This window comes from Simochromis diagramma, unplaced genomic scaffold, assembly GCF_900408965.1.
Source record: "Simochromis diagramma unplaced genomic scaffold, fSimDia1.1 OVJJ01000596.1, whole genome shotgun sequence".
Taxonomy (NCBI): domain Eukaryota; kingdom Metazoa; phylum Chordata; class Actinopteri; order Cichliformes; family Cichlidae; genus Simochromis; species Simochromis diagramma.
Window position 1 is genome coordinate 10881928 of NW_024387245.1, and position 12058 is coordinate 10893985.

General features: G+C 39.4%; 1 protein-coding gene across 1 annotated transcript; it reads left to right on the forward strand.

Moving 5' to 3' along the window:
• Nucleotides 1-2853: 2853 nt before the first annotated feature.
• LOC120747372 lies at nt 2854-10983 on the forward strand. Its single transcript, XM_040053162.1, has 3 exons — nt 2854-3466; nt 7608-7748; nt 10261-10983. Exons 1-3 carry the CDS (start codon nt 3397-3399, stop codon nt 10446-10448), a joined length of 399 nt encoding a protein of 132 aa, XP_039909096.1. The 5' UTR covers nt 2854-3396; the 3' UTR covers nt 10449-10983.
• Nucleotides 10984-12058: the final 1075 nt, after the last annotated feature.

Below are 12058 nucleotides of genomic sequence, written 5' to 3' on the forward strand. Positions count from 1 at the left end.
ACTCTTTTCCGATTGTGTTGAGAGTTTTGATGATTTCATTTTCTGGAAACGTGTTTTAACATCTGCCTCCGGTGGTGAATCACTGTGAAGAATGTGTTCTGGTGACTGTTAATGTCTTTAGAGTTTAGTAAAAATTCTCAGTGGGGCCTGGGAAATGTGTCTAGGTTGGAAACTGATGCTAAATCAGTGACAATTAAGAAAAAAAAAAGTTTAGGATGTTGAGAATTTGGGATTTGGCGTTTTGGGGATTTAGAAAAGCAGACTGACTCTGTGGTGTAATTCACTTCTCAGAAGCACTTCTGAAAACCATTAGGTTACCATGCGACAAAGAATACAAAAAACAAATACAAGCAAGATCTGGAAATGCTGCTCATTTAAGGACTGGGGGGAAATGGAAAAGGGTTCGGCGGTCTAACAGATCAAGAAATTTAAAAAGAAATTAGAAATGGGGATGTGGCATCCACTGAGCCAAATGGGAGAAGGATCGTCTGGCTTATTACCAGAGCACAGTGTAAACCAGTGTCTGGAATGCTATGAAGGTGCCTTAGAGAACATGAAGTCATTGCTTATTCCAAAATGTCTTTAAGGATTCTAGCTGCTAAACTGAGCTGCCTGCTGACCATTCAGAACATCTGGTTTATTCTGACACAGCGAAGTTGACACAGGAAGCCCTGAACTCTTAGCAGCTGAAATCTTACCTCATGAATAAATGTGGGGAAAAACATTTTAGAAAATACAGTAATTGGCCTCCTCACTTCTCAAACGCTTAGTGTTGGTAAAAGAAGAAGTGATGCAACATGGTGGTAAACATGCCCCTGTGTCAACTTTCAAATCCAAACCTCTGATATTTTGTCTCTGCAAACTTTTTTATTTAGATATACCTTTTAATTCTGCAACTTTTGGAAGCATGCTTTTTATACATTACAGCACATGCATGAAGTACTATTTCATGAGAACCAGGGAAAATGTTTCATTGTAACTGCAAGGACTCAAGAGGAAATGCACATAAATCCATAAGAACGATGTGAGCTGTTTCAGAGCAATAAATCAAAACGCAGAAGCGCTTACGTACCTCGAGCTGAACCTAAGCCTTTTTCTTAGAGATCTCCTTTGCTGTATAAGGAGAATCCGGCTTTTCACTGCCTTCAGTGTAAAACTGCAGAGGTATGTACATTTGGTCAAACTTTCAATTACATATGTATTGTGGGTACTAAAAGGCAGCTTCCCCTTCTGGGCTCCCATGGTTAATCTTACAGCTTGTGCCAGCATTAAACCAATAATCTTAAGACATGTGACAAATGTGCAAAAACGCTCCCTAAAGGGGAGTAAAAGAGACCTGCGAGTATTTCTACAACCAGGCAAACTGGTGGTTCCTGAGACCTCAGACCTCACTGCTTCTCATGCAGCTTCTAAAGTTTTGTTTTGATTTTGCTCTGCATAAGCTCCCCCAGAGTGTCCTTACATGTTGTGAAGCAATGTGATCAAACACTGGATTACTGCTCATTAACACAGCAGAGAACCCACAAGGCTGTGGTTAGGACTTAATGGGCATTTTCAGTTTCATCTCCTCCACAATGTGTGTTTAAGTTGCTGCTTGCACAGCCTCGGGCTCAGTTCTTCCTCTGGTGTCTTAATTGCAATTTCATCAAGAATTTAAAGCCATGTAGCCTTCCCTATTCTTGTCACTGTCACTCTAAACTAGCCACCGGCAGGGACTTCAAGGGTATTTTAAGCGGCTATTGTGTATCAGAAGCGGCTTGGGAAAGACTTACTTTCATCATTGTACTGCTGGACCTCCTCTTCCCCCCTTGGAGTCGATCCTTCTCTCACTCTCTTTTTCATGGCTTTATCACTCAAAGACTCAAGCAGCTCAGCAGAATGTAAATGAATAAGGGCTGTGAGATGGTGAGAGAAGAAAAAGGTTGTGACTAAAACGGCATGTGCACATCAGCATGGGGACTTTCACAAGCACTGCTCTTTTATTTGCTTTGGCAAGACGTGGAAGAAAATTTCACATTACAGATTCATCAGCCCTGACCATGACGAATCAGAACCGTGGCACGCTGAGCTGTGTTTCCATGTGTGCAAGCATGGGCAGTATTACTTCCACAGTTAGCTGAATAATGTGTATTCTCTCCCCACATGGATATATTCTCCTTAGGCCCACAACAACTGTCCACATAAACCTTTCTACCTCACTAAGACACTGCTTTCACTTTTTTTGTCCTTGCTCTGTTTGTCGTTCTCTCACACTCTCACAAACAATGACTCATGGATAAAAACACAAAAAAGTGAGACAACTGACACGCTGCTGCACTAATAACAAGAGGCACGTGCGCACAAGTGTAACACAAAACAAAAGAGAAGAACTGCAGGATATGATTATCTATTTAATTTCTAAATGTGCTCTCTAATGAAATTATTCCGTATCTGCATTCATCTGTGTTGAAAACATACAAACATATGTGGCAAAATCTGGTTTTGACCCTGTCAATATGTCTTAATATGAATGATAGCAATCACTGGCAGCCATCTATCAGGCCAGACCATATGTAGCTTTGGGTGGGGAGGGAATGAGGGCTTACCACAAAGCCTGCCTTATCCGCTGGTATTACAGTCTCTAAGAAAGGATTTAGTCTTTAATTCTTGATTAGATAGAATTTTCTCCACAGTGTGCAAGTGCAGTGATACACCAAGCTCAGATAACCTGCCCAATTGGGAAAGTGTGTTTGCAAGTCCTCTGGCATTGTTCCCTCTCTGAGAGACACACACATGCACAGTTAGACACACATCAACCCAGGACCCCTGCGTGCCATCCCATTTAGCTGCTGGGCTTTTAACACATTGTGATAGAGCTATTATTAGGAGCAATGGATTATCAATCAGGAATTAATCCTGACTGATGTGCTTGACCCAACTGGAAAAGGACCACACTCGTTGCTTCACTGTTCATCTGTGTTCTCATTTGTTTTCTTCAGGAGCTGACATGAGAGATGAGATGTTTTTTTCTGTTTTGTGCTCAAACTTTTGCCAGCTCCTGCTTCTCAGGACACGAGGCGCTCGCTGAGGGAGGCACTGGTCTGTCTAGCTAATTCATTCAATCATCTTCCTCTCCTTCGTCTCTTTGCCTGACTGGCTGCTGAGCTGACTTGACTCCCTGGATGGTTGGCTCCCTTTCTCACTGGACTCTCACTGGCAGTTCGCTCACACGCTGCGTGAGCTTCGCTGAGGCAGGGGTGGAGAGAGACAGCTGGGCTGCTCCGTGTTTGGAAAGTGGGATCTTTGCTAGATTTCTCTTTGTGCCTGGTTTGGTGGAGTATTAGATGAGAGCAGGGAAAATCTGTGCCTACCTGTCCTTCAGCGCAGACCACTGACTGTCACTACTGTGCTGCATCCATGACTTTACATACCTGGCTGGTGTATGGGTTTGGATTTATATTGGTTTGGACACTCTGCTTTGCACGAGGTAGGTAGGATGTATCCTTTGGTATGAAAATATGTGTTGTGGGTCTTTTAGAGCAAAGGACCAAATGAGCAATGTGTGTTTGTGTCTGTGGGTTGAGATAGAGGTGGGGGTGGAGGTGTGTGTTTGTGTGTGTGTGGTTGGGGTGGGGGGTGGGGGGCATGCCCTAAGTCCTAGTGATAGCCCAGATACAATAATCTTCACTTAAAACAGTCTTTTCCATTCAAAGTAATTAAAGACATGATTGCCAGTGATAGAAAAAATCCTCTATATATACTGCAGGATTTAATAAATACAGCAAAAGTATTGTTAATATTAATTTTATGCATCTGCAAAACATTAAAATAACACAAACAGCAATAATAATAAAGCAAACAGCTCGATCAAAATTTAGACCGAAAGCAGAGCACATCACATTAATATGGTGAACAAGTGTGTTTCGAGCTGATTCCAGTTAATATAGCTTTGTTCTGATCGTAATTGACCTGGGAGTTAAAATCTATGCCTCCAAACAATAGGTAACATCCATAAAAGGCTAAATGAATTTCCCTGTAGAGCAATAGCAATTGACCTGACTCAGTTTGGCAATAACCTTTGTGTCAGTGACTGCCAGGCAAACAGAAAGTGTAGCGCTCTGAGACATCGTTTTGCTTTGTTTTATCCAAGTAAGACATATGCCGCTATCAACTTCAGATGCAGGGTTGAATTCACCTCCTGTGCAGATTATTGATTTGTTGTTTATCAATATTGGCATCCGTGAAATGCACAGATATGTCAAAACAAATGCATATGCACACTTCCACTTATAAATGATAGCATTTCTGGAATATAAAACCACAAAAGCACACCATTTATCACCTATTGTGTATTATAATGCTTGACTATAGCTATCATCCTTCCCTTAGTTCTTTTTAATGTGTTTACGGTGCATTAAAAGATCATTTTGAGCACTCCTTTATCTCAGAGCTGCTGAGAAAGGGAAAAAAAACAACTCCACATAATGAGACAGAGAGGCAATAGTCTCTACTGCTTTTAATCCCTGTGTCTCTTTCTTATTAAACTAATTCTTATATAAAATCCATGAAGCTCATAGTAATACTATGGCAACAACATGGCTGAGTTTTTACATGATGACAGATAACAAATGTGGTGCTTGCATGTGCTTGAAAATAACGAATGAATAAAATTGGATTCGGGTCACAAAAGATTCAGAGTTAATCAGCATTTGCAATGCATACTGGGAGAGGAGCGTGTGTATACTCATATAATAAACTGCACCGTATCGTGGGAGCTGAATGTCGTTCTAATATGGCCTCATTATGCTGACAAATGCTCATATAGGGCAGCTTTTTAATGTTTCATGAGAGCTGTGTGTAACATCTCAGCACATTGGACAGTTAAATCAGGTTATTTGCCAGATGTAAATGACTATTTCACTGCTTTCATTTCCACAGCCATTACTCCACTCTAATGAAATACTGCAGTATTTATGTGAGCTTTCACTACCACCAACAGGGGAATATGACACATCCCCTACAGACTGGCACATGCTCTGTGTCCCTGCGAGGCTTTACATTGATTCCAGCAGATTTCTAAAGTGATTTTTGTAAGAGCATTTGCCTGGGATTAGTTTACTCCTGAAAGCTCCATGAGAGCTTTTGGTGGGCTATTTAACGGCGCAGGGCAGCAAGAGGCTGGCATCCGCTCTCTGCCCACTCCGAGTCCACAGGGCTGCACAGATAAAGAGAGAGGATTGGTTTCAGCCAAAGCTGATCTTCCATCTTGTGTGTACAGGATTTGGGAGGTCAGGCGCAGGTATGTGAGGGGTCTGAATTCATGGGCAATCCCTTTAAGCTCTGGTGGATTTGTTCTGGTTAGGCTTAGCCTCACTTTCTTAGAAGAGTTAGGCATTTCAGATGAGAGACAATTACACGGGAAAGGGAGGACGTTAAAGATGAAAGAATTGGTTGAGGAGCTTTATTTATTCAAAGAAATACTTCTATAAATTCCACTGTATTGCAATCAGTTCAACTGAAATGTATTTGTATGGCCCAATATTACACATGGAAATCCAAAGGGCTTCACGGGCATAAAAAACATGCAAGAAAAATAGGTGGCTCTGTCTAAATATTAAAAAAGACATTTTAACAAATAAACAACCCGTCATAAATGTAGACATGCCCCCAACCCACACACACACACACACACACACACACACACACACACACACACACACACACACACACTATTATTTAAACAGTCCATATATAAAAAATAAATAATACATGAAATCCCATAAAACAGAGAAATGTGAAAAAGATTCAAACTTGGAAGTAAAGGGCCAATAAGATATGAAAACTGTGGAGAGGAAAAAAACTCTGTATCTGCCAGATTACTGAAGGCATGGCTGTGGAGTGGTATTATTATTAAGAGGAAGCTGTTGTTAAATGCCAGATTTAAAAAGGTGTGTTTAGAAGATTTTCTTGAAAATATCCATAGAGTTTGTCTCCCTAATATTTTGAGGTAGGCTGATCCAGAGTTTAGGGCTTAAACTTTTCTCTTTGAAGAGTTGGATACCTAACAATTTAACAGAGGAGGATCTAGGAGGGCAAGTTGGGACATAAAGTGTCAGACATGTAAGATGATCCAAGACCATTAAAGATTTTACATACAAGTACGAGTATTCTAAAATCAGCTCCATAGGATACTGGGAGTCAGTGTGGCTTTGCTATGACTGGACAGATGTGCTCCCTGTTATTGATTTTCATTAATATCCTTGCAGCAGAATCCTGGACAAGCTCGATAAAATCAGTGGCAGCTTCTCTTTTAGTAACATAAGTGGTGGTGGGGCCAGAACATTTTTTATATAACCCTCAGTTGATTAAAAAAAAAAAAAACTGCAATAGCTGTAAAAAATAATTTCTTATTAATCATGGATAAAGTACAATTAATTATTAAAATGTCTCAGTGTGGGAGCAACAACTGTGGAGAAATGTTCCCACAAAAGGTTACTGGATGTAACTTCTGTGTGTGTCAAACTAAAGGGCCTTGCTATTTGTTACACTTCAGTGAGCCCCACCCACCAGCTCCACCCTTTAGTATGTGAACTCATTCTGAAAGCTGATTATGTTTACTGATAAATCTCTCATTCTTATGTGCCAGTTAAAAATGCAAAATAAACAGCACAACCTAATGTTGTTTTACCCCATGCCTTCTTTGTTATAACTTCCACTACTTTTAGTCAGTTGAATGGTAGACTTGACTAAGAGATCACAAGCGTTACGTAGGAATCTTGGTCGCATGCATCTCATGAAATAACACGTTAGCTAGTGCTTGAAGTGAAGAATTGGTTTAAATTTTGCTCATTTTCAGTTTAAATGAATGCAAATGCATCATTACAACTCCCATAAAGATAGAACATACAAATCAGAGTCAGTGAAGATGTCACTTGTGTAGATTTGGATGCTAGTTAAAGTAAAAAAATATCACCACTGCTAACACTGAAGGTGGTTCTTATGCATTCAGGATCGAACAGCCTTTAAAATAAAAAGGCCTGGCAGTTATGTTTAGCTAATATTCAAACCAACTCAGCGGACTTAGTTTATAATAGATTAGTAAACAACAGGAAGCCAAGAAATCCAATGACGTCATGCACCAAGAGCAAAGTTAAATGTGTCAGACATTCATAAATCTGAATTCTCTCAGGGATGAAACTGTGTTATGATAATCAAAGGGTTGACAAATGCAAGTAACTGCAATGAAAAGTAATACTGTCCACCTTTCTTCCATTTCTGTACTGTTTTCCACACAGTACAGTATACAGGAGTATAATTTAGACAGATAAGCATATTATTTTCAAATCTATTCACATCTTCCCTTTTATATATAAGTGACATTTTGAAACCACAAAAATAACAATAAGAGCATATGGTGATGGTGCTAAGTAGGTCTACCAGTAAAAACAGTGGGTTCTCTGGATGCCACACACACAATATGCGTGAGCTGATAAGACTAATACACTCTTCCATCATCTAAGCAATTTAATTCCATAATAATAGCTCTTCTATCAGTACATTTTCCCCATGATCTCAGTACTAGTAAAGCACTCAAACACTGTATTTATTGTTCTATGCTTTCCTTGCAGTCCATAGTCTGCAGTGCTATGGCTGTAACATCATCCAGGGCCAGAGGTATGTTGACGTGGGCTGCTCCAACCCAGAGGTCATCACCTGCCCCCACTCTCACAAAGGCTTCAAACATCGTTTCTGCATCAAGACAGAGAGCAGTGAGTGCTTAATGATTATCTTCCTTTTCTCTTTATCCTTTAACACAGTGAGTTAATGCGCTTGTGCGTGATATTTCTTTGGAGAATATTTATGGGGTAGCAGATTATAAAATCATGACGAATTGACTCTAGCGTACCGCTGGACATTGGCGTAATCGTTTTTAATCATACTTTCATGTAAATGTTCTTTGTTCGCTGATGTGAATATTTGACTTGTCCCAGCGCAGAGGATAGTTACATAACTCTGCTGTAGTGTGCTTTGCTGACCAAATTGTAACTCATTCATTGTTTCATGTTAAGGCAAACTGGGTGTTGATGGTAAAATGGATACATTCGTAGAAGTGTGGGCAATCCAGACCTTTTTTGTTTTGTTCCGTTTTTGATTTTTTGTTTTTTGCTTGACATCTGAAGAAACCTCTCCTACCCAAAAGCCTGATGAGGCACCTTTTTCCATTGGCTCAGAGAAACAGCAAGCTCAGACAAGCTCTGATGACAGCCTGACAGACACAGTATGACAGGCATTTTGTCAGAATCTTGTAGCTGTGTCTTGGTAGTAAAATGGGGCTGGACAGGCTGCTAATCTTCCTGTGACCCCGTCCAAAGCAAATCAAACAGATGCTCCTGAAGTTCTGTAAGAGTCTTAGATTTTTTGGTGCCCTTTATCCTCATATCCCCAAGACATCTGCCCTTAACGCCCAACAAGTTCGGTGTTCCCTCCTCTGAGTTATAACAGAAATAAAGAAGAGGAAAATATCCAATATTGTTATTGTGTGATATTAAAATGAGTGCTGAGGTAATTTAACTGTTAAAAAACATCATCGTTGCCAAAATTTGATAGTGCTCACTTACTGTAAGCCACAACTTTCAGGAGACACCGTAATGCTTGTTATTAATTAGCATTCAACATATGCAAAGACAGTTAACCCCTAGTTGAAGCATGTTTTAGTATTTAAAGTATTTCATATAAACAGCAGATCGACTATTAGCCAGGTTAATCTTTTCATGCTGCCCCGGCTGATCTCCGACGTGATCACTCTGTTTGCGTTTAGATAAATAACAACTGCTTCGCCATCTGGGGAAGTTAGTTTGCTGTTTGTCTTTTAAGAGATGTTGACTGGTGCTAATCAAGAAGGTGATGAGTGAGGAAATGAAAGAAATGCTGAAAATGCATTGCTGATCAGAAGAACTAGCAAACTAAAAATATGCATCAATACATTTTGAATTAAAAACATATATAAAATGCCTAAAAAAAACCTTTGGGACCCTCAAGGCAAAGTGGTTGAGGTGCATACCAAATAAAGTCCCTGAGCAGATTACAAGTAACAAAAATCCTGACAGCTTACAATTTTTTGTCTGACACTTTCAAGAAAGAATTTTTTTCACCTTCAAAATAGATAAAGCAAACACTTTGAGTAAAATGAAACTGAAATATTACATTTAGGTTACATTTCACTGCATGTTATACTTGTATAACTATGCATGTGACAAATAAAGAACCTTGAATCTTGAATCAAAGGCTTATTCGTTCAAATATTTAATCTTTAAGGAAAATGTGCTTGGTATAAATTGAATATATGCCAAAGGGTAGCTGTGCGGTATGCTGGGAACGGACCAAAATGCAGAGGACTGACAACAACAAGATTGGGAAATGACGAAAACGGAGCACTTAAGTACACACAGGCAGTAATAAGGCAAAGTGGAGACACCAGGTGACACAGCTGAACTGAATCTGAGATAGGAGGAAGCAAAACGAGGGACTGTCAAAATAAAACAGGAAACATAACAATGAGACAGAGACAAAGACATACAAACTTGACACAGACAAAATGGTAAACAAACACAGAGACGTGACTAACTGGGATGAAAGACTAACTTGACACAAGTAAAGAGGGAGACCAGACAGAGACACACAGAGGTAGGCTACTAACATCAACCAAGGAACAGAACTAGAAACATAACAAAACTCAAAAGTGCTGGGAAACAAAACAAAGGAAGAAATAATATAGACTTCTAACTTAAATCACTTCTTAAATCCTCAAAATTAATCTTGACTCCACAAATCTCAAAGCACTGGATCGTCGACCCAGGAACCATGACAATGTAATACGAGTCAAGTAAATTTCACTTGACCAGATTCCATCAAATGTAACATTTTACATTTTAATTGTGTAACGCTATTAAATTAGTTATAGTCAGAATTTTGGGGCAAACATCTTGGAGTATTTGTGCATATTTAAGAACATAAGTATTTTCTTAGTTATTATCAAATAATACACCACATACATGCCAGATTCCAAACTGTGATGATGTTTTTATTCACGACTACAAAATGTACTCTTTATCAGAGGATTAGTTTCTCAGCTGTGTAGGCATATCCCGTGGAGATCTCTAAATGTCTTCCTCATTATACACTTGCAGTATTTAATGCTTACTTTTGCTTTTTTTCCTGCTGAGCCAAACACCAGCTAATCACTCTTATCTGACTGACTGTCTCTCCCTTCTGTCCCTGCAGCGGCCCTGGGTATCGTCCTGACAAGTGGTTGCGCTACATCCAGACACTGCCAGCAACAAGAACTGCCAGGGGTGCGAATCCACTGTTGTGGCTCAGACCTATGTAACAGCACCCCCTTCTGGCATCCCAGCACACTCCACTATATCTGTGCACTGCTCACCCTCTTACTGCTAAGGATGTGGTTGTGATGTGAAATAACTCTCAAGAGAAACATAAAATCAGTGGCCTCTTTTCATAGCTGCTCATGTGTATGACTGAATTGGGGGATTTTTGCTCAGTATGGCTTTATTGGTATGCACCTTTAAATTGTGGTGTTCACATTGCTTGGACTTACAGTCAGAGGGGTGGCAAAAATAACCTTGTAAATAAAAAATAATGGTGAAGCAAGCTTGCAGCCATCAGTGAATTTATGTCCACATCCACTTCGTGTACCTTAAAGTATGGAATATTATGGAAGTGAGTAATGACACTTTGTATGAGCAAAGCAGTAACACACTGACTTCAGTTGAATTCACTTGTACAGGAAGACAGTCATTTCCTTCCTTGGTTAAAGTGTTCACTATCATTTTTAAGATAACATTTTTGTGTGGTGTCCTCTGTGAACTCACAGGCTATTCATATTGAATTGTTTTATAATGTTATTATTAGTTGGGAACGCACACTGCATGTGGTTCTTCTGTCTATGTTTGTAAAAAAAATATTGTTCAGTGACAGCATGTAATATTGTGGAAAACATATTAAAATGTTTGATATTTTTCAAAAGAAAATGGGTTTGAACTTTGGTAGTTTATTTTTGTGCAAATAGTCTGAACTTGCGTCAAACCATTTTCTTCTACTTGTTACATTCACCCTGTCTTTGGACTGTGGGAGGAAGTCGACGTACCCAAAGAGAACCCACAGAAGCAAGGTGAGAACATGCAAACTCCTCACTGAAAGGCCCAAGTCAGCTGCTGGATTCAAACGCAGGACCTTCTTGCTGTGATGCCACAGTGCCATCCACTGCACCATTGTGCTGATCAGAATAATCAGAGCAAAAATTAAAAGAGCAAAAAAGGAGGTAGAGCAGGTCATTTACTAATGGGAAGTTTGGTGGTTTGATCCCTCCAGTCTGCATGCCAAATATCCTTGGGCAAGATACTAACCACAACTTGCTCTCTGATGCATCCATCAGAGTGTTAATGTGTCAGAATGTTAGACAGAAGCACTTACGCATAACAAAAAAGTGCTTGAATGAATGGGTGAATAAGGCATGTTGTATGAAATGCTTAAGAACCTGTCCATTTACCATAACCAGCGCAAACAACAAAACAGTTCACCTAGTATATTGACAACTGTCTTAAAAAAACCGAAGGATGCTCAGGTAGGAGAGTTATATGTTTACATATATTGTGATAATATATAATTATAGCACATGTTTTATTTGACACAAACTGTCATCTGCAAAACAAAAAAATGAGAGCAAAGATCACATGAAAGAAGAAAAACATGCATCTTGCTGAATTATTTTCTTATCCAATTTTTATTTTATTTTACTCTTCTATTTTTTGTGCATCTATTAAAATTATGTATTTTTAGAGCCCCTACTTATGGTACATTTTTGAGGCAAGTGTTATATGTCTAAATAGATAGATTTGGGTAGGCTTGCAAACTCTGCTGTGAAAGGATGTGAAGGCCTGTGTTGTGCAGTTTTAGGGTTTTGGAGGCCATTCGCTGGTAACATTGCCAATTGTTATAAGGGTGAAGCACAGTGTCTGACATTTTATATTAACTTTACTATAAAATATATAGTAATCATATT

Bases quoted from the DNA above. Each gene is read 5' to 3' on its own strand.
- LOC120747372 (XM_040053162.1), top strand. From the start codon at position 3,397: ATGACTTTACATACCTGGCTGGTGTATGGGTTTGGATTTATATTGGTT. The intron at 3,467-7,607 runs GTAGGTAGGATG...CTTTCCTTGCAG, and splicing joins GACACTCTGCTTTGCACGAG to TCCATAGTCTGCAGTGCTAT. The intron at 7,749-10,260 runs GTGAGTGCTTAA...CTGTCCCTGCAG, and splicing joins CTGCATCAAGACAGAGAGCA to CGGCCCTGGGTATCGTCCTG.